The sequence below is a fragment of the Python bivittatus genome, unplaced genomic scaffold (genome assembly GCF_059951505.1).
Source record: "Python bivittatus isolate LINGU-HERP-01145 unplaced genomic scaffold, Pbiv_v1 ctg000330_np1212, whole genome shotgun sequence".
Classification (NCBI taxonomy): domain Eukaryota; kingdom Metazoa; phylum Chordata; class Lepidosauria; order Squamata; family Pythonidae; genus Python; species Python bivittatus.
In genome coordinates this window covers 56,411,751-56,432,756 of record NW_028277058.1, presented here as the reverse complement: position 1 = coordinate 56,432,756, position 21,006 = coordinate 56,411,751, and the positions used below count along the sequence as shown (strand labels likewise).

At 44.3% G+C, this 21,006-nt stretch overlaps 1 protein-coding gene and 1 pseudogene across 6 annotated transcripts in view; both read right to left on the bottom strand.

Annotated features, from left to right (window-relative positions):
- Nucleotides 1-21,006, bottom strand: part of USP6NL (USP6 N-terminal like) — a 116,403-nt gene that overhangs the window by 93,643 nt on the left and 1,754 nt on the right. For 2 of the 6 annotated variants that reach the window (XM_088141368.1, XM_088141372.1), the window contains exons 1-2: nt 18,921-19,078; nt 5,057-5,146 (exon numbers count right to left, since the gene is read on the bottom strand). In XM_088141368.1, coding sequence (XP_087997494.1) covers nt 5,057-5,060 — 4 coding nt within the window. In that variant the 5' untranslated portion in view covers nt 5,061-5,146; nt 18,921-19,078. Of the gene's footprint in view, nt 1-5,056; nt 5,147-18,577; nt 18,775-18,920; nt 19,081-19,275; nt 19,658-21,006 lie in introns of those variants that run through there. The other 4 variants (XM_088141369.1, XM_088141373.1, XM_088141371.1 and 1 more) reach the window with 4 other exon arrangements.
- LOC148215981 (uncharacterized) lies at nt 6,246-10,074 on the bottom strand (annotated as a pseudogene).

Sequence of the window (21,006 nt, the reverse complement as noted above, 5' to 3'; positions counted from 1 at the left end):
CTCAAAGATACACATAATGACATTCTCTGGCTCACGACTGAGATTAACCTCCCAGTTGCTCCTTCTGTCAGCTTGAAAGCCACACTAGCCTGCTCATTTACAGAATGGTCTTCAGCGCTTGTCACATCAACACACATCAAAAGTGGGGTAGGGCCCCTTTGGAGGACATATTACAGGAGTTTAAAAGGGGGAGAAGGCCATCTTAAGGACCTGGCATTCTTAAAGTACTAATCTGGTTCTTCAAAACCCCAACACTCTGGAAAATGCAATAAGGACCCAATCCAATCTTTAGCCTCTCCCACTTTGGGAGGGCTACAAAAGCTATGCTAGGAATTACAAATCTTGCACCTCTGCCCTAACAACTATAGGATGGTTCTGAACAACTTGTGAACCCATGGACCAAGTCCATGTGATGCATAACAACCAGTCAAACCTTACAGACTGTGATGGGAGGGAGGAACAGTACATTGTGGATATAGAGCACAGGACCATAAATTCTGTAAATCAGCCTGAAGGTGGGAAGATGCAACTTCTGCACTTTGTCTTCTCCCTGCACTCAAGCAGGATGCTCCCTTGCTCTAATCAAACAATGAGCATCATGTAAACTCTCTGTTCAAAAGGTACTTGCTTCTTCTACAGAATGGACCTCCAGTTCTTAAACAGAGCATCCTGTTAGGTCTAAATTGGGAATAATGGCTTTCAAACAAGCCATGATTTAGAGCCAATTTGAGAATATGATTTCACATGCTGGCCTGCTGGAAAGCCCCGCAGCAATTTCCTGGCTTCGAAGTTACAGAGCTTTAATTGCAGCTTCCTGGTTAGTTTGCCAATTTGTACAAAGTGGAGAGCAACAGGTGGCACGCAAGATAATCCCACCATCAGGAAATCACCTCAGACATACATGTTTCATGTGCCTTTATGAGGGAAAGAAAAAAAAGGCTTCCAAAAAAGATCTCAGTTGGTGCCAAACAGATTGCCAACTTTTCAGGGACAGAGATCTCAGAATATGTATGGCTTTATGAAGTTGAAACCAGCATATTGAGTACTACTCTGAGCTGAATTGGAGCTATAAGTTCTCTGTCCAAGAGGTACCTGTTTCTTCTAAAGGATGGACCTCTAACCCTCAATCACAGCATTCTGTTATGTCTGAATTGGGAATAATGTAATTTCCCTTCAGCTCCAGTCATTAAAACTGGATAAACTAGATACCTATAAGATCATTAGTAGGATACAACAGGGCCATAGCCATTGTCAATTACCTTATGGGGTGGTGCTGAACCTTGTACTTCTACATGGAGACAAATATTGGAAAAGCCTGAAGACACTACTGATATGGGACTAGGGATAACAGACCTATCAAAGACCAAATCACAGACACCAGGCAGCAGCTCAAGATGGAACTAAACTTTTTCTGTGGCTAAACAGTCAAAGGAGCATCATTCTCCCTGTAGCTGATGATCAGAGTAGGAAGCTATGGATACACACCTCTGACCTGCACAGACACATCCATGTGGTTTTCTTAACAACAGCATGAAGTAGCTGTCATTCTCTTTTTCCAGGATGTTTTCTGACTTCCCAGGCCAAAGCCCTGGGATTCATGGTATTCTCCCATTCAAATACTAACCAGGCCTGGCACTGCGTAGTTTCTAAGCTCAAGCTTAGCATGAAGTCATAGATAGGGGCTATCACCCTCTGAGGCATGATTGTATTCATTGGCTACATAAATTTATTAGATTTGCTCATTTTCAGCAATTAAAGTCCTGGTACCAACAGATACCAGTATGAGCCCAGATAGCTCTCTTGGTGTTTAAAAGTCTGATTCAAATGTTAAACTTTAAATTCTAACATTTAAAATAATTTTAATGCAAAGAGCAAATAATAAGCTGGCCTGATGCAAAGCCCCAGTCACCAGCATCCTATTTACATGGAGCAATGCCCCTGGGCCCCACAAAGGATGCGAAAGAACACCGTGGACAACCTGTTCAACTTCTAGTCAGTGAGTGTTTTGTGACTGGCCCTGCCTACCATGGCAGCCATTTCATGACAAGCAAGTCTCCCAAGGCAGCCGTTTTCTGGGCACCATCTGCTATTAAAACTCCCCTTGTGCCCCAGCCCCTCAATGATTGGCCACCCTGTTGTAAACTCTAACCCGCATTCTTTGGATTGTTCTCTTAAAAGGAGCATTTGCAGACAATAGCAAGGCAAAACACATTTGTTGTTGCATTATTCAACTTTTGTCTAAATGTTTTCAGTTCACACTTTCATTGTCATTCCCAGCACATTATTAAAACACCCAAGGAACAATGCAGATAATTTGTTAGAGGCTGTCTTTCTGTATCTGAATCTGTATCTTAATGGCTGACCTTTCCATGAAGGAACTATGCCTACCAGGTTCCTACAAAATCCTTGATTATTTGGGGGGGTGGGGGGAGACATAAAGGAAGGGTGAAATTTTATTCTACATTGAAAAAGTGGACCAGCTTTGACTATTCTGCTCACGGCTTCCAGCGCACACAAGGGAAAAATACCTCATTGTAACTTTTTCCCATTTTTTTTCTGCTAAAGGAGATGCCCTGTGCCTGCACTGTTTCTCTCTTTTCTATGCAGCAACCAGCAAAGAAGCCATAAACTATTACAGCTTCATTTGGATGGTAAATGCCATCTGTCATTCAATGCATCCTGTTCTATGATGACAGTAAGCAAAAGAGACCATAGTTTATCTACCCATCTCCTTTTATCACTGAAACACAATCCAAAAATTACTGGCTTCTTCTTAAGTAATCTCTATCCCTCAAGAATAGCATTTATGAAAGGAAGTAACGGAGACCCTCTTTGGCTAGAGTGCCAATTAGAGAAAGAAACAGGCATAGGAACCATGTCAGCTGAACAGCCATCGCTTGGACCCTTCCATCTTGAACATCAAGAGGTACATGTTTACAGGCTGGAAGCAAGGAATAAACACTGACAAGAGAAATGATCCCATGATGGTAACTGTTAGGAGTGCATGCAAACTGGCTAAGGTAAACATGAAAATTCCATTTCAGCGCAACATTAAGCATTATTTCTGATATGCAGTCAGCAATCGGAAAGCGGCTATATCAGCCATCATTCCTTCCTACATCACATGAAAGTCACATAGGTTGACTCTATCCTGCATCTTATTCCCACAAAATTCCCTTTCCTAGTAACCAAAAAGCTGCAGAACAGACCCTTCCAACCAGTCATCTTCAGTGAACATAATTTTGAAATGACCCTTATGTTAGAAAGAGAAAATTTCAGTCTGATACTGACACAAATTAACAGACCAGGTCATGCAAATTCAAGAGATATTTATATCTGTGACATAATACCCCTTGTCAAAAGCCTAATCCAACAGCATCTTCATCGTGACTTATGACCTGGATATCTGTTGTGAGCTGCTCCATGAGACATTGCTGTCTTCTCTTGCTAGTGTTTTCACCATCGTTTTATGTTAATGTTTGTGAGCCAGGTACAGCCTTGTTTGGATTAAGGTTGAAAAAACAAAATCCAAACCCGGGCGGGGGGCGCCTAGTTGGGAAAGAGAGTCCTCAGCATAGAGGGTGGATGCTAAGCTCACCTCCACTGCAGGGTTTTCCAAAGTGGGAAGGATCTCCCAGAAGATTCTAGAACCATTTCTAGTAAAAGTATATTCTTATTGCTTGATACGACCTGAGGGATTTTTCAGTTCTCACAACAGATAGAAGGTTTTTCTTTTTAAAAGTATATACAAATTAAAGCAATTTTAGTCAATTTTTATTTAGAAAGAATAACAGGATGATGATATTAGTTCCAAGGAAGCAGTTGTATATTTGTGAAGTCTTTAGGCATTCAAGTTGTCCCAATTCAATTAAGTATTGTGGATATCTGGAAGCTATTTTTGCCACAACATTCTGGCAGAATTACTACCCCACGCTGTATTAATAACTTCATCTATTTATTTCTCTCACTAACATGTAGTTATTTATTTATTTAATAAATTTATATGGCCACCCATGTCATATATATGAGTCGGGGCAGCTAAGAATTAAAAGTTATCAGGTCTGTTATTCTATCTCTGACCTCCATATTAACAAGTAGAAGAGAGGTGTTTGTAATTATATCTCTGAACAAAATTCACTTTTTAGGGAAAAAAAATAGGAAGGCTTTCAAAACCCAATTTAAATTAAAAAATGGCCTGAAAAATTAAAATTTTGGGTTTTTTTTTATTTTTTATTTTTAATTGCTACTTTTGGTTTATCTAAAGTCAGGACACTACTACTGATAAGGTGAGTCTATTGTTGCAGTAAAATCTAATTAAATTCCTCCAGTGTTGAAGCTTCATCTATCAGTAAAACAGAGACAGGGAAAATTCAAAATCTTAATTTTTTATTTATTTTTTAAATTTATATTCTACTTTTCCTCCAGGATTTCAAACTATTCCCTCTTCCAATTTTTCCCTACAATAATAATCCTGTGAGGTAGTAAGGCTGAGAATGATTGGCCCAAAGACTTCTACAGCTTTGGGTAGATTTGAATCTGGGTCCTCCAGTCCTAGTCCAACACCTTAACCCAGTGTTTCTCAACCTTGGCAAATTTAAGATGTATGGACTTCAACTCCCAGCATGCTGGCTAGCTGGGGAATTCTGGGATTGAAGTCCACACATCTTAAAGTTGCCAAGGTTGAGAAACACTGCCTTAACCACTACACTACACTGTTTTTCTGCCTTAGAGAGTTGGGGATCTCATGTCAGGAGGCTGTAGGAACGTTATGAAATTCCCACTGTATGCCCAGACAGCCATTCATGCAATGTTAGATATTCCCAGTTCAGTTCTCAAAAATATACTTATTACAGTTTCACAAATTCCCCAATCACTTGATAGATTATAACCCATTCATGTAAATGGGGGGTAGGTAGGAATCATCAATTCCCCAAAGTGAGTACAGATTCTTCTGTTTACAGATTTCTCTGTCACAACATTAGCTTTTAACAGCTAAGAACTTCATTTCATTTTGAACACTGGACCTTGAAGATTTTCTTGGAACATTTTTACTCACTCATGACTGGTTGCCTCTTTGCATATAGTTCCAGACAGATATAAAATTAAGGCAGCTTGTCCAAGAAGATCTCTCGGAGGTATACATGTCCTAACCAAAGGGAAACAAAAACAATGAGAATAGTATTACTTCAAGACTGAATCCACCCAATGACATTAAATGAAATTCTTTTAGCAAAAAAATTAACTGTTGTATCATACTCTCAAGAAATTGCTGGATCGAGACAGCTAGTTCTTAAGCTTAATCAATCCTTCACTAATGAATATTATTATGCAGTCCTAATATACTAACAACAGAAATGACTTTTAGAGCGTTTCTGTTTTGAAGGAATGGAGAAATCCCAACAGTAAATGCGACCTTAAGTATAATCTTGACAAATAACTGTTCAGCATTCTCACATTTTTCCTGGGACATAATGCAATTTCAGACCCTCTCTTAATTTTTCAGCCTCTATTTTTATCCTGAAAGAGGATATAGACAGAAGGCAGCAAATCAATCTTAAGTCTGGACCCAAACAAGCCTGTTTACAGCTGGTCCCCTGTTTAAGAACGAGTTCCGTTCCTAAGGTCTATCCTTAAGTTTAATTTGTATGTAAGCCGGAACAGTATTATTGTATAATATTGTATAAGTAGTATTGTGTAATTAACTTGAACCATTGGGTATTTAACTTCAATCATTGTGTATTTAACTCAAATTTTGCTACAATACATTCCATTCTTAACTATGGGTCGTCTGTAACCTGGGCATTCTTAACCCGGGGACTGCCTGTATTAGATTCACAAGCTGCAATGTATCTAGTGCCAACCTTTGTGAAAGAGGGGTCAACTCTGCAACAAAAACCTTTCACAGTTTTAAGACCAACAACACAGACCAAAAGTTATGGTATCTGGGCTGAGCTAAAGAATGTTGCAATCTTAACCCTTCTCCTTTCCTCTTTGCTTAGAGCAGTGTTTCTCAACCTTGGGCACTTTAAGATGGGTGGACTTCAACTCCCAGAAGTCCCCAGGCAGCCATGCTGGCTGGGGAATTCTGGGAGTTGAGGTCCACCCATCTTAAAGTGCCCAAGGCTGAGAAACACTGGCTTAGAGGAAGATAACAGCTATTTGAAGTCAGAGGAAAGATCTGACACCAAGTATTGGAGAAACCTTATGATCCCATAGCAGTCAACTGATGCAAGATTGCCCAGCAGCTATTTCTGAGAATCATGGACAGAACGGGATATGCAAGGGAACTGGTAATCATTTCAGAAGGAAGCTGTCAGTGAGAGGAAATAACTCATTATAATTTACCAAGATTTTATGTAAACTGCTTTGCGGTCATCTGAAAAGTAGCTGAAAAAATCTAAAGTACATAAAAAAAATAAAGATTCTCACATTCATTTCAATAAAAGTGTCACTCCCCTTCCCCCACTTTTATTTATGATGTCCTCATCTAGCAAGGGAACTGATTCAAGATCCTTTGCTCCAGCAGTGGTTCATCTGAAGCATTTCACCCTGTTCAAAGTAACTCCCAGAACAGCTCACAAAGAACTAATAAAAGATAAATATAAGCCTGCCAGTACTGACTAGAAAAATACAAAAGGAGGTAGGAATGAGAACAGAAAACAACCCAACTTAGGTACCAATCCTTAAAATAAAATAGTAGCTCTTAGAAGAAGTAGCCAGAATGGGAGGAAGAATTCAACAGAGATGGACTTCTGTAGAGATGATGGAATATTTTGTTTTAATCTCTCTGGGATCAAAGTGTACTTTACATGCCTTCTTTAGAACCTCCTTTAGCTTTGGCTAAGAAGCGAATCAGCTCATATTTTCCTCTATTCTGGCTCACATGTAGACAATTCCTTGATATTTATTTATTTATTTATTGAATTTTTCAGCCGCCCATCTCCCCCCAATGGGGAAACTCTGGGCAATTCACAATAACATCAGAACATAAAATATATAAACACATAAAACCATAAATTAAAACATAACTAAAAAGAAGGAGGAGAGACCAAGGGGATGAAAACCTGAGGCTGAAGGCCAAGGCCTCTATGGGGCTAGCCATCCACATGCTTGAGGTATTTTCACCCCACCCCAGGCCAGGTGGCAGAACCAGGTCTTCAAAACCTTACGGAAGGCCAGGAGTGTGGGGGCTAATCGCACCTCTGGGAGCAGGATGTTCCAAAGAGCAGGGGCTACTGCAGAGAACGCCCGCCCTCTGGACCCCACCAGTCAAAGTTCTTTCACTGAGGGGGTCCAAAGCATGCCCCCTCTGTGCGATCTGGTGGGACGGGTTGAAGTCATAGGGGAGAGGCGGTCCCTTAGATAACCTGGTCCCATGCCATGTAGGGCTTTAAAGGTGATAACCAACACCTTGAATTGGACCCGGAAGCAAACTGGCACCCAATGCAGCTCGCGGAGCAGAGGCGTTATATGGGCCCTCCTTGGGGCACCAACAATAGCCCGCGGGGCTGCATTCTGGACCAGCTGTAGCTTCTGGATACTCTTCAAGGGTAGCCCCATGTAGAGCACATTGCAGTAGTCTATCTGGGAGATAACAAGGGCATGAGTGACTGTTCGAAGGGCATCCCGATCCAGGAAAGGGCATAACTGATGCACAACCCGAAGTTGTGCAAAGGCCCTCCTGGCTACGGTTGCCACCTGCTCTTCAAGCAGGAGCCGTGAGTCTAGGAGGACCCCCAGATTATGCACTGGGTCTGTCTGCATGCAGCTATACATCTCCATCCCTGGTGAAGTAAGTGATGCTGTGGCCACCCTTTCGCGGTGCCTGGAGGCTGTAAGGGTCTGGATGGGGAGCAACAGGCTTCAACTGAACCTTGGTAAGACGGAGTGGCTGTGGGTTAATGGCTCCTCTGTATCCGGGATTTGGTTATCTTTGGTACTGGATGGGGTGGCACTGCCCCAGACAGACCCAGTGCATAATCTGGGGGTCCTCCTAGACTCACGGCTCCTGCTTGAAGAGCAGGTGGCAACCGTAGCCAGGAGGGCCTTTGCACAACTTCGGGTTGTGCATCAGTTATGCCCTTTCCTGGATCGGGATGCCCTTCGAATACCTCACCCCATGATGACGGATGATCTCGCCCAGTGGTTTCATGTAGATGTTGAAAAGGAGCGGAGAGAGAACCGAACCCTGCGGCACCCCACAAAGGAGGGGCCGAGGATGGGACCTCTCGCTCCCTATCACCACCGACTGGGATCGGCCCCGGAGAAAGGAGGCGAATCAGCACAAAACCGTGCCACCCACCCCCAATTTCCTGAGCCGTCCCAACAGGATACCGTGGTCGACGGTATCAAAAGCCGCTGAGAGATCAAGGAGAGCAAGGATGGTCGCACTTCCACCATCCCGTTCTCGCCAGAGGTCATCCATAAGTGCGACCAATGCCGTTTCTGTTCCATATCCAGGCCTGAAACCTGACTGGAAGGGATCCAGATAATCCGTTTCCTCCAGAACCCTTTGGAGCTGTGATGCCACCACTTTCTCAACTACCTTCCCCAAAAAGGGGAGGTGGGACACTGGACGAAAATTGTCCAGCACAGTAGGATCCAGGGAGGGTTTCTTGAGGAGGGGGTGCACCAATGCCTCCTTAAAAGCAGCTGGAAACACTCCCTCCTGCAAGGATGTAGTAACCATCGCCTGGATCCAACCACATGTCACCTCCAGAGCTGCTTTCACCAGCCAGGAGGGGCATGGGTCAAGATGGCAAGTGGTGGCCTTCACAGTCCCCAGGATTCTGTCCACTTCCTCAGGAGCAACAGGATCAAACCGTTCCCAGATAACTGGTAAGAAGAGTCCCTTGGTGTCTCCCCAGACCCTGCCCCATGCTCGGAGTCTAACTTGGAACGAATCCGAGCGACTTTGTCCTGCAGATGCTCTGAAAATTCCTCTGCACGGCCCTGCAAATGAACCCCCGCATCCCCCTTACCAAGGAGGGACCTAGTGATCCTAAACAGGGCTGCTGGGAGGCATTCTGCGGACATGATAAGAGCAGAGAAGTATTGGCGCTTCGCCGCTCTTATCGCTACAATGTAGGCCTTGATAGCGGCTCCAACCTATGTTCAGTCGGATTCAGTCTTTGTTTTCCTCCAGCGGCGCTCTAGACGTCTCTTAACCCTCTTCAGCACCCTCAACTCCTCCGTGAACTATGGGGAGTGTCGAGGCCGATGTGGCAAGAGAGGTCGCATAGGCCCGATCCTGTCCAAGGCCCCGGCTGCTTCCCTATTCCAGGCAGCAGCCAAGGCCTCTGCTGGACCGTGCAGCAGATCTGTGGGAATATCCCCCAGCTCCTTCTGAAACTCTGATGGGTCCATCAGGCGCCGGGGACAGACCAATCGCATGGGTCCGGCCTCCCTGCAGAGGGGGGTGGTATAGGAGAAACTCAGGGTCACCAAGACGTGATCTGACCATGACAACGGGGAAAGCTGTAGATCTCCCCTCAAATCACTTTGCCATTGCTCCGACAAGAAAACCAAATCTGGCATGTGGCCACTATCCCGGGTTGGGTCCCGCACAATTTGAGACAGGCCCATGGTTGCCATGGTAGCCATGAACTCCCAAGCCACCTCCAAAGATCGCCCCAGGGACGGAAGGTTGAAGTCTCCCAGAACCACCAGCCCCGAGATGGCCTCCAGCAGCTCAGGCAGGGAGGCTGCCATGCAGCAGGGAGCCTGGTGCAATAGCAGAACTCCCAACTGTTCGCAGGCGCCCAATCTAATAAACAGTGTCTCACAGCCAGAAACTTGTGGAGCAATGCCCCTGAAGGCCACTAGAGATTCCCGGATCACAATACCCACCCCTCCTCCCCTGCCCTAGTTTCTCGGCTGGTGCCAGACCGAGAACCCAGCTGGGCACATTTCTGAGAGGGGTACTCCCTCCTCGGGCCCCAGCCAGGTCTCAGTAATGCATGCCAGGTCTGCCCCCTCCTTGGTGATCAAGTCACATAAGAGGGGGGCCTTGTTGTTAACTGACCTGGCATTAAGCAGCAGCAGCCGAAGGCCAGGGCCCCTGGCTATATACATATATTTACCTTTGTTAAAATGAAGAAATATTAACTATTTCTTGATACGAAGGTCGATGCTGTATGATGCTATTTACAGTCCCCACCTTGTATACATTTAGCCCCACTGCCAGAACAGTTTTTTGGCTACAGGTCTATACCCCTTCTTCCCATACACAAAAGGCGGCCTAAAAACAGCTTGGAGAATACTCCTAGTGAAAGTATACATACCAGCTCTTAAAAGCAAGAGGCAAGTCCTAATAAGAATATGCCACTTAAGAAAGATATGATTATTTTCTGATCAGTTGTTAATAATCCAATCCAACTTTCTTGGAGCCAAACATGTGTTTTCAACCAAACCAATTAAAAAATGGGGTGGGGGGAGATCTCAGATGCAGTTTTATTTGCTTCTCTTGGTCAGAAAAAGAGTTAAATTCATTAACCAAATGTTTGCACTGAAGCTAAGCAATGCAGCCTGTCTTTTTGGCTTGATGTGGAAGAAGTGCAATGATTATGGCCCCGCTTTCAAAGCCCACCTCTACTATAGAGCCATTAAAATCTGCAGAGAAGGCCTTTCTGAAAATGCCAGGCCTGATACCCATGCAATTTTTCAGGCCAGGTTTAATGCTGCTGCTGCTATTACTATTATCACATTTAAAAACCAGTCACTGGTTTAAACAAAAAGAAATGTTCCTGGTCTTTGTCATAGACCTGTCTTGATTTATTTGGGCTCCATCCTACCTTCGCTCTCCTGGAAAATACTCTCTGAATCTCTGAAAGGTTTCTCATTCAGTTCATTGCCCCAAATCAATAAAGCCAGTTTGTTCCACTTGGAAACTCCCTTGTATAAGAAAGAAATACCCAGTGGGAACTTCTATACACTGACACAACTTCACCATCTGTCTAAATCTAGCCAGCTAATTATATGCCAAATCTCTCCTCTTTGATTTCTTACAACATAATTATCCAACTTCCTTAAAATGTGACTTAACATTTGCAGATCCAAAACAAATCCATGAAAAAAAGCTGGAAAGCCACCAGATTTTTCAACAGAAGGCTGCCAGTTCATCAACTGCAAAAATTAGTAAAGTAAACTGCTACTATAATAGGAACAGGGGAAATTCAAAGACAACACTACTTGGAAAAACAAGGATTAGAAAATAACTTTAGCTAAGAGTTGCCAACAGGTAACCCTCAAATACATTTTATCTATTCACCTATAAGCCCACCAAATTTAAGGAAACATTTCATCAGGGTAAAATTATCCTCGAGTTGCAAGATGCCAGGGATCATTAATCCATCTTTCTTTTTTTTCCAGAACTCAAAAGCAAGGAAAGGAATCCACCTTTAGAGATGTAACAAAAACCAATTAACTCATCACTATGATAACGTCTGTAGTTCTTTTTGCTGGTAACCCAAGTATGCTAAAGCTGTCCCAGATGATGAGGGACCTGAGGAGGAAGTAATGGGCATGCACGTGTGCGTCATAAGGGGACATTTAAGGTGAGCTCCAAATATAGTGGTCCACAAATAATAGTAGTAGGAAACGCACAAAAACTGTAGCATAAGCCTTAAGACAGGCAAATCACAGAACAGAAACACCCCCCCATCCAAAACAAAACAAACTCCCCTTATACACCAAATGTGTGATGCAGCCCCAACCAACTTGCAGCTCTCAACTCTCCTAAAAATGCTAAGTGTGGTTCTTGTCCACCAAACACTAGTCTACTCCTACTACTACGCAGGAAACCTCAACTAAGGTCCTTCTATGTAATTGAAAAGAAAGCTAAGAAGGAGCTAAGGTGTTTTGTTGTGGTGATGTTTTCTGGAATATTGTTATTTATTTGGTAAGCTAAAACAATATTAAGTGGTAGCAGAAAGGTGATTTTTAAGTGCAACTACAACTATATCATATAAACATAGCCAATTATCATAAATTGTATTTTATATTAATAGTCTTATGTCAACTTATCAACTAACACATTTCTTTTGCAAAAATTGTATAGATCACAGTCTGTAACAACTGAAATGGACTGTGATCCATGAAAGCTCTGCTATAGTGAATGAACAAAAGATTGATGTTGCTAGAAATTACCATAGAAGAAAATTGTTCCTCCCCCCCCCCTCCATTGCCTAATTTCAGATCTGCAAACTGATCAACCTTTTCTGTGTTTCTAGTAAATACCTCTACATTCTCTTGGCCCTAGACAAACATGTGTGATTAACTGACTAGATAACAGCAGTTAATGGAATATCTTTAATATGCTTTCATCCATATACAGTGGGGCAAAAAAGTATTTAGTCAGCCACCAATTGTGCATGTTCTCCCACTTAAAAAGATATGAGAGGCCTGTAATTTTCATCATAGGTATACCTCAACTATGAGAGACAAAATGGGGAAAAAAATCCAGAAAATCACATTGTCTGATTTTTAAAGAATTTATTTGCAAATCATGGTGGAAAATAAGTATTTGGTCACCTACAAACAAGCAAGATGTCTGGCTCTCACAGACCTGTAACTACTTCTTTAAGAGGCTCCTCTGTCCTCCACTTGTTACCTGTAGTAGTGGCACCTGTTTGACCTTGTTATCAGTATAAAAGACACCTGTCCACAACCTCAAACAGTCACACTCCAAACTCCACTATGGCCAAGACCAAAGAGCTATCGAAGGACACCAGAAACAAAATTGTAGACTTGCACCAGGCTGGGAAGACTGAATCTGCAATAGGCAAGCAGCTTGGTGTGAAGAAATCAACTGTGGGAGCAATAATTAGAAAATGGAAGACATACAAGACCACTGATAATCTCCCTCGATCTGGGGCTCCACGCAAGATCTCACCCTGTGGGGTCAAAATGATCCCAAGAACGGTGAGCAAAAATCCCAGAACCACACGGGGGGACCTAGTGAATGACCTGCAGAGAGCTGGGACCATCAGTAACACACTATGCTGCCAGGGACTCAAATTCTGCAGTGCCAGACGTGTCCCCCTGCTTAAGCCAGTACATGTCTGGGTGTGTCTGAAGTTTGCTAGAGAGCATTTGGATGATCCAGAAGAGGATTGGGAGAATGTCATATGGTCAGATGAAACCAAAGTAGAACGTTTTGGTCTAAACTCAACTCGTCGTGTTTGGAGGAGAGAGAATGCTGAGTTGCATCCAAAAAACACCATACCTACTGTGAAGCATGGGGGTGGAAACATCATGCTTTGGGGCTGTTTTTCTGCAAAGGGACCAGGACGACTGATCCGTGTAAAGGAAAGAATGAATGGGGCCATGTATCGTGAGATTTTGAGTGAACACCTCCTTCCATCAGCAAGGGCATTGAAGATGAAACGTGGCTGGGTCTTTCAGCATGACAATGATCCCAAACACACCGCCCGGGCAACGAAGGAGTGGCTTCGTAAGAAGCATTTCAAGGTCCTGGAGTGGCCTAGCCAGTCTCCAGATCTCAACCCCATGGAAAACCTTTGGAGGGAGTTGAAAGTCCGTGTTGCCCAGCGACAGCCCCAAAACATCACTGCTCTAGAGGAGATCTGCATGGAGGAATGGGCCAAAATACCAGCAACAGTGTGTGAAAACTTTGTGAAGACTTACAGAAAACGTTTGACCTCTGTCATTGCCAACAAAGGATATATAACAAAGTACAGTGGTACCTCGGGATACAAACGCCTCTACTAGCGAACATTTCGGGTTATGACCAGCTTCGGCAGGAAAAATTTACCTCGGGATACGAACTCGCCTCCACTTACGAACCAGATCCGCGGCCATTTTCCCTGCTGCCACGCGGTCGCGGCTTCCTGTGGGCGAGGTCGCGGTAGCAAGGAGACGTTCGGTGAGGCTTGTGGTGTGTTTTGCGGTGTTTTGCAAAGGTTTTTGGTGCGCATGTTAGCATGGCTCTAAAGAAAATGCAGAGCAGGCTTGGCGGGAGTAAGGCTCTGAAGAGAAAATTGCCTCGGGTTGCGACCAAATTCGGGCGGAGGGCAGAACGGATTAACCGGATTTACACTGAACCCTATGGGGAAATTTGCCTCGGGTTGCGACCAAATTCGGAGGGCGGAACGGATTAACCGTATTTACATTGAACCTTATGGGAAACTTTACCTCAACTTGAGACCAACTCGAGTTGCAACCAGAGTCACGGAACGGATTAAGTTCGTATCCCGAGGTACCACTGTATTGAGATGAATTTTTGATATTGATCAAATACTTATTTTCCACCATGATTTGCAAATAAATTCTTTAAAAATCAGACAATGTGATTTTTCTGGATTTTTTTCCCCATTTTGTCTCTCATAGTTGAGGTATACCTATGATGAAAATTACAGGCCTCTCTCATCTTTTTAAGTGGGAGAACTTGCACAATTGGTGGCTGACTAAATACTTTTTTGCCCCACTATAAGTACAGGCACATTACATACACTAATTATTAATATTCAGGATGTTGCTCTTGATTCTGTCTCCACGTGACTCCATTTCTCTAAATGAGGAATCCTGCACTAATGGAAGCTTCAGGTAAGCAAGTACAGTACTGCAAACTCTGGCAGAGGTAAACACATTTTATTCCATTCACGTTTCTGCTTTTTACTCTGCAGTGCTTTGGACAAATTCTTTAAATTTACCACTTGCCTTTATAGATATTAGCAGCATGCTTTTTATTATTTAGCTGACTTATTGTTGGCTGTTCAACCCTACTGATGCAGTACTATATAGCGCTCTGACATATACCGGCTTAAAACATAGATATTTCTTGCTGCTGCTTTAATAGAAATGCTGACAATGTTGATTTCTTCTCCTGAAGCTTCAGTGGTTTCAGTTTGCTTTTTAAGGAAACGGACTAGATGTTGCTGTGGGATGTTCAGTGAAAAACTACAGAGAGGAATAGTTATTTCTTAATGCTGAGGTTCAAAGCACGGTGGCTATTATGACCAACGGGCTGTAGATGTGTGCGGCAGAAGAATGCCACCCATCAAAGACTGCTTTCTACATTCATCCAAAGCAGCAGCTTTTCCAGAATTGTAAGACTTGCCTAATACTTTCCCACCCCAAATGGCCACTAAGTTTTTCAAATCAACATGCTTGTAAGTAGGAGAAAACAAAGCTTGAGTTAGCACCCCGCATCCTTGGGCAACAGTCAGGAATTAAGGAGCTACCACTGACAAGACTCTGTCCCTCTTTAGCCAGCTGAAGACTTGAGTCTACACTGCTATTTTAATTAATGATTCTAAGGCACTGTGTGTAATGTAAACAGGAAGAGGCGCATAGCCATCTACCACAGATCACAACAATAACTACAGCAGCTAATCCGGTGTTTTTTCAAAGTCGGCAGCTTTAAGACGGGTGGACTTCAACTCCCAGAATTCCCTGGCCAGCATGGCTGGCCAGGGAATTCTGGGAGTTGAAGTCTACCCGTCTTAAAGCTGCCGACTTTGAAAAACACTGAGCTAAACCATGGAAGCACTCCACTGTTTTAAAAAAGTCCGCCATGGGAAACTTTGCCAAGGGATCCTCAAATTGAGGCTAATGTTCAGACCAACGTAACCTTACTTCTGACACCCATACACAACAAACTATTTCTTGGGCACAATGAGGCATGTACCATCTCTAGCTCAACATGGTAAAAGGAGAAAAGACTTCTATACAAATGTCTGCTCAGTGCTTAAACTAATTCTCACATGGCATTTCTATTCATTATGGAACTGTAACTGCTGCTTTAAAAGCAGGCGTGTCTTCTATTAGAATGATGGTGCTTTTTTACAATCTGAGATTTTGGATAATCTGCGGGGCACTGCATAACACCTGCACCCTACATTGGCATTTACTCCAAGATGTCACTCTTGAGCTGTAATTTTGACACAGACGTGATAAACATCATAAGAGGCCTAACTAAATTATACGATGCTAAAAATTGGCTCTCCCGCACAGTTGGGCTACTATAGGTATACTTATTAAAAATACCATCCTAATTACAACTCCACCCAGCATGAAAGCAAGTGCTAGTTTAGCACAGGTGATATCTCTTGGCAAGGAGTAACTTCCACAGAAGTACTGTGCCTTTTATTAAACCAGTAAAATGTAAGGGTTTTTCTGGGTATGTACAATAGGTCCGTATAACTTCCTAAGATGCGTACAGTATGCTTTTTAAACCTCCTGAATTTTCCAAAAGCAATCAAGACTCAGCTTTTCCAGCATGTCTTTGGATCTGAGATGATCTTTCCTGCAAGGGAGAACATTATATGTGACTAGTTGTTATAAGCGCCTGGGATATTTTGAGAGACAGAGATTTCTTGTGTATTTTGTTTTTAATCCAATTATTGTTTTGGGTATGAATGCATCTCAGCACCAATTATAATTGGAGTGCCATATAAGCCCAGTAAATAAATATAAAGACAGCTGTGATTCACAGCTACAAAAATTACCATTCACATCAGCAATGGCCATAGTGGCTGGGATTCTGGGAGATATAGTCCCAACATATCCAGAGGGCAAAACAAGTCAGCTTTTGCCAAAAAAAACTCTGGATTCTATAACCAGTGTAAAATCCCTAAGAAAATAAGTGAAATCTGTATAATGTGCATCTGCTTTTCACATAGTGGGGCCTAAAGTAAAGAGTAAAGTAAAATCCTTAAATCCTACTTCCACCACTTCTCCGACACATTTCCCAGGCAACATTCATCCAAGTATTCTCAGAAACACAGACTATCTTGGTTTTACTAAATCATTGTCATTATTATTAATAGTTCAAATGTCTAGGAAACAAGCCTCCTTCATTTCTAAATATAGATTACTCCTATGTATAGTTCACTGGCCATTAGAAAGCCATAAATAGATTCTGCAGCTAACGATAGATTCTCTGCATGTTGAAAAAATAACAACATGCATAAATACCGTTCCAGCCAAACATAAAACAGTAAGAAAATCGCAGACAATGCATTTTTCCTGAGCAGGAACACCTGTCCTCATTTAAATTGATTCTAATTTGCACTACAGCCAGCCAGCCTTTATTTATTTATTTATATATATATATATACACACACACACACACGTGTGTGTGTGTACGTACCTACACACATTATGACTATCATCAATCTGAAGATAAATCTGTAAAATGAGAGACAAATGAGATCGTATGTCCAAATTTGAAATAGCCAACTGGTTTATCAGTGGGACCACCTCTCTCCAGTTACGCGTGCAGGTCCTATTAAGAGCTAAAACCCAGATATGGCCTTTCTATGGCCACACCTCCTCTGTGGGAGAATGTCCCCTCCAAAATCTGCACATCCCTAACCCTGTCATAATTAGGAAATTTAGGAAAGTCCTTAAAACATAGCTCCTTCTGCAGGTCCTGAGGCTGGAGACTCTGCAAATCTGCACTCATAGTGGGATTTTATTCCTTGGTTCTGATATTTCCTCCCCCCCATACAGGAATATAGCTTTTGGTTGTTAACTAATGCTTTATTTATTTATTGAATTTACACCGCTGTCCACCTTAACCAAGGAACTCTGGGCAGCTAACAAAATATGTGGATAAAATAATATAATATAAAAGCCATAAGGCAACACAGATTGTTTTTTAAAAAAAAATAAACGACCAAACCTCCTCACAACACTGTTTTACCATGCAGAGTAGAACATGCATATTGGGCTCCACTAACTAGTCTTAGCGCTTGTTTTCTATTTATTTTAACACGTCATACATCCCATAGAAATGTATGGAGGATTGAAGCAGCTTATAAAATAAATAAATAAAGAGCAGCCCTCTGGAAAGAAAACAAGCAAACCAAAAAAAAAAAAAAACAGAACTGAACTGAACTGAACAGAACATAGAAAGCTATCCAGATCAAGTTTCCATCATAATCAATGCAAGAAATGTTTCAAGTTCCAACAAACGCAATACACTCACTACCATTCAGTAGACATTCCTAAACATCTCACAGGTGAAACAACATACCAAACATTTCGAAAGACGCTCCCTCTTCCCAATTCACAGTTTCAATGTATTTACATATCAAAGAGTTACAGGACAAACTGCATCTCCTAGTTGCCAAGTCATGAGCTTCAGAGGGAAAAAATGAAGAACATCAGGTCTTGGTGGCCAAATTACTACAATTTCTATTCACATAGCAGGTGGCAACTCCTAGGAATCTTCAGGCTGAGTTTTGAAAAAGACATAGCGGTAGAAACCCGCAACGGGCAGGGGATGACACTAGTTCAGTGTTTCTCAACCTTAGCCGCCTTAAAAAGTCTGGCATTCAACTCCCAGAATCCCCCAGCCAGCAGGAGGTTAAGAAACACCACCCTAGATGGTCTCCAAGAGCCCTTCCGACACTTACATTCTATGACTTGAGTAGAGTTGTTTTGGGATGAGACACCACCCAGCAATCCCAGGGCTACAAGCGAGACCAGGAAGGCTTGCCAGGAAAACAAAATGGGCTTTTGTGAACTCACAAGGAGTCCAGCTGCACTCGAAGGAGCCTTTACGGTGGTACCTTCACTGTTCAATGGTACACTAATGTGCACTACTGACCCCACGCGTGTTACTCAAAAGCAGCTTCCTTGCCGAGCTGACTCCCTCAGTGTGACACTGCAGCAAAGGCATCTCCCGTCCACTCGTCGAGGGGGCCACCTGCCTGCCCAACTTTGACGCTCTTCCCCTCCTCCTCCTCCTGAAGAAGCCTTCGCCCCCCCCCAGGAGGAAGGACAGTCCCAGACCAGCAGGGCCCCGGTGCCCCCCTTCGGAAGCCGCCTTTCACCCGCTCTGCCCCGCCAACCCTTCCTGCGAGGCAGGCGCAGCCTCTCCCCACGAAGCTGCTGCTGCTGCTGCTCTCCGGCCCCCCGCCCCGATCACCCCTGCCCTCCCCCAAACCCACCGTGAATGGGGGCGGGGGCGCCTCCCCTTTGTCTCCAGGAGCGCCTCCCCCTCCTCAAAACGAGGAGGGCCCGAGAGGGGCAGCCTCAGCCCAGCCCCACGCCTCCCTAGAAGGGAAGGTCCCAATGCTGAATAAAGGGGCGCTTTCCCCGCCCTCGGCCCGGAAAAGCCCGCGCCGTCCTGGGCTGGCCACACCTCCCGGGGCGCGGGGAGGAAGCAGCCCCTCGCGCGCACCCCCCTTTCCCGGAATGGAACGGTCCACCCTTCCTCCTCCTCCGCCCCCCTCCCCACTGGCCGGATCCAAAGCATGGGGGGGTAACGGCTCCTCGGGGCTCCCTCAGCTTCCCGGTCCTCACCTCGCCTCCTCGGCCTTCAACTCCTTCCCGCGCCTCCGTCCGCCGCCGCCCCGCGGCGCTTTTCCCAGCTCAGCGCCCGGGACCTTGGCCTCCAACCAGGAAGTGGCCCGGTGTGACACCTACTCCTCGCTGCCATGACAACGCTCCCCCGCCCGCCGGGCTCGGGCCAGGAAAAGCCTCGGCTCCCGGCCGCACGCCGCCGCCTGGCAGCGTCGAGGGCGTTCCCAAGCTGGGCGCCATTTTGCATTTCAAGGAGGCTACGGCGGCCGGCAAGGGCGCGCTGGCGTGTCGAAACCGCTCCGGCTTCGCGATACGGCTTTCTCAGCAGCGCCGCCATCTTGAGTCGAAAGCGAGGCGAAGCTCCGCCTCCTGCGCGAGCGGCTGCAGGCGATTGCTTAGGGCGGTGTTTCTCAACCTCAGCAAACTTTAAGATGGGTGGGCTCCAACTCCCAGAATTCCTCAGCCAGGAATTCTGGGAGTTGAAGTCCACCCGTCTTAAAGTTGCCGAGTTTGAAAAACCACTGATCTAAACCGATGCCTCACTTTAAGAATCAGCCCTATCAGAGCATCTAAAATAATAAAAAAAATATCCTACACAGTCATTGGAAAAGCAAGCAGGGAAATAATCAGTTCTAGTTAATGTTAAACAAGGGCTGGTGTTTTGAAACCTTGCTTGAAAGTTATTTTTGGGAAAGACGGGGGTGCGAAAGCCTGGGGCAAAGATTAATATAATCATGATCTCCTTATTTAGCCCACTAAAAATCATGATTTTGCATGATACACTCAACCATCAATGAGCACATTAGTGGGTTCACAGAGAGCAAACGCAACTTTGGATGCAGACAAGGCCTTAAGACAGATCACAGACCCAGCCAATTCTTCACTCCCTGTCCTTACAACAACCCAGGAAGGTTGGCCAAAACCGGTATGCTCATTTTGCAAAATGTGGGGAATACTGAAGAAACAGAACCCCCAAGAAGCACAGGGCAGATTCACCAGGCTTTTCAGATTTTCCTGTAGTGTGAGAAGGAAATCAAATTCTCCCCCCCCCCCCCATGTCAGCAGGAAGTCAAAGCTTCCCATTTGTCCCACCCTACCATTGTTTATCTTAACAGCAATCAAGGCAGATGGCTAAATTACAGTAAGAATGGGCTCAACTGAAAAGATGAAGAGGTAACAGAAAGAATCAAGAGCCCTCCAGCCTAGCCCAAAATTAAATAACTAAAGACCTGGCAGGAAGGGCCAACCTTCCTTACACCCAAAAATCGAATCATAAAAAGGTTTCTTCCCAAGTACCTAAAAGTAACATCAGCTCACCAGAGAACAATCAAGACAAGGAGCAGAGCTATAGGGCGGCCCTGGAGACAGGCAATTCGGCCTGCTAAACTCCTGCATCCCCCAAACTGCTGCAGTTTGCAACCTGGAAGACGGGGGGCATTGTGGGAAGCCAGCCTCTCTCACAGGGGTTGGGTGATGCATGTGTGAATGCAGGACAGAGGTCTAGTGGGGCTAAAGCAGTGTTTCTCAACCCTGATGACTTTAAAATGTGTGGATTTCAACGCCCAGAATTCCCCACCAAGCAGCATTGGGCTAAAGGTTTCAAAGCAGCTAGAATTTGGGGTGACTCGCAATGAGATTGCAGAAGGGCAGTAGGGTGGGGGGAGCATTTTCCAGAGTAGAAATGGGTCCCTCCTGCCCCATGGGGAAGGAATCCACACCGAGTAAAACAGT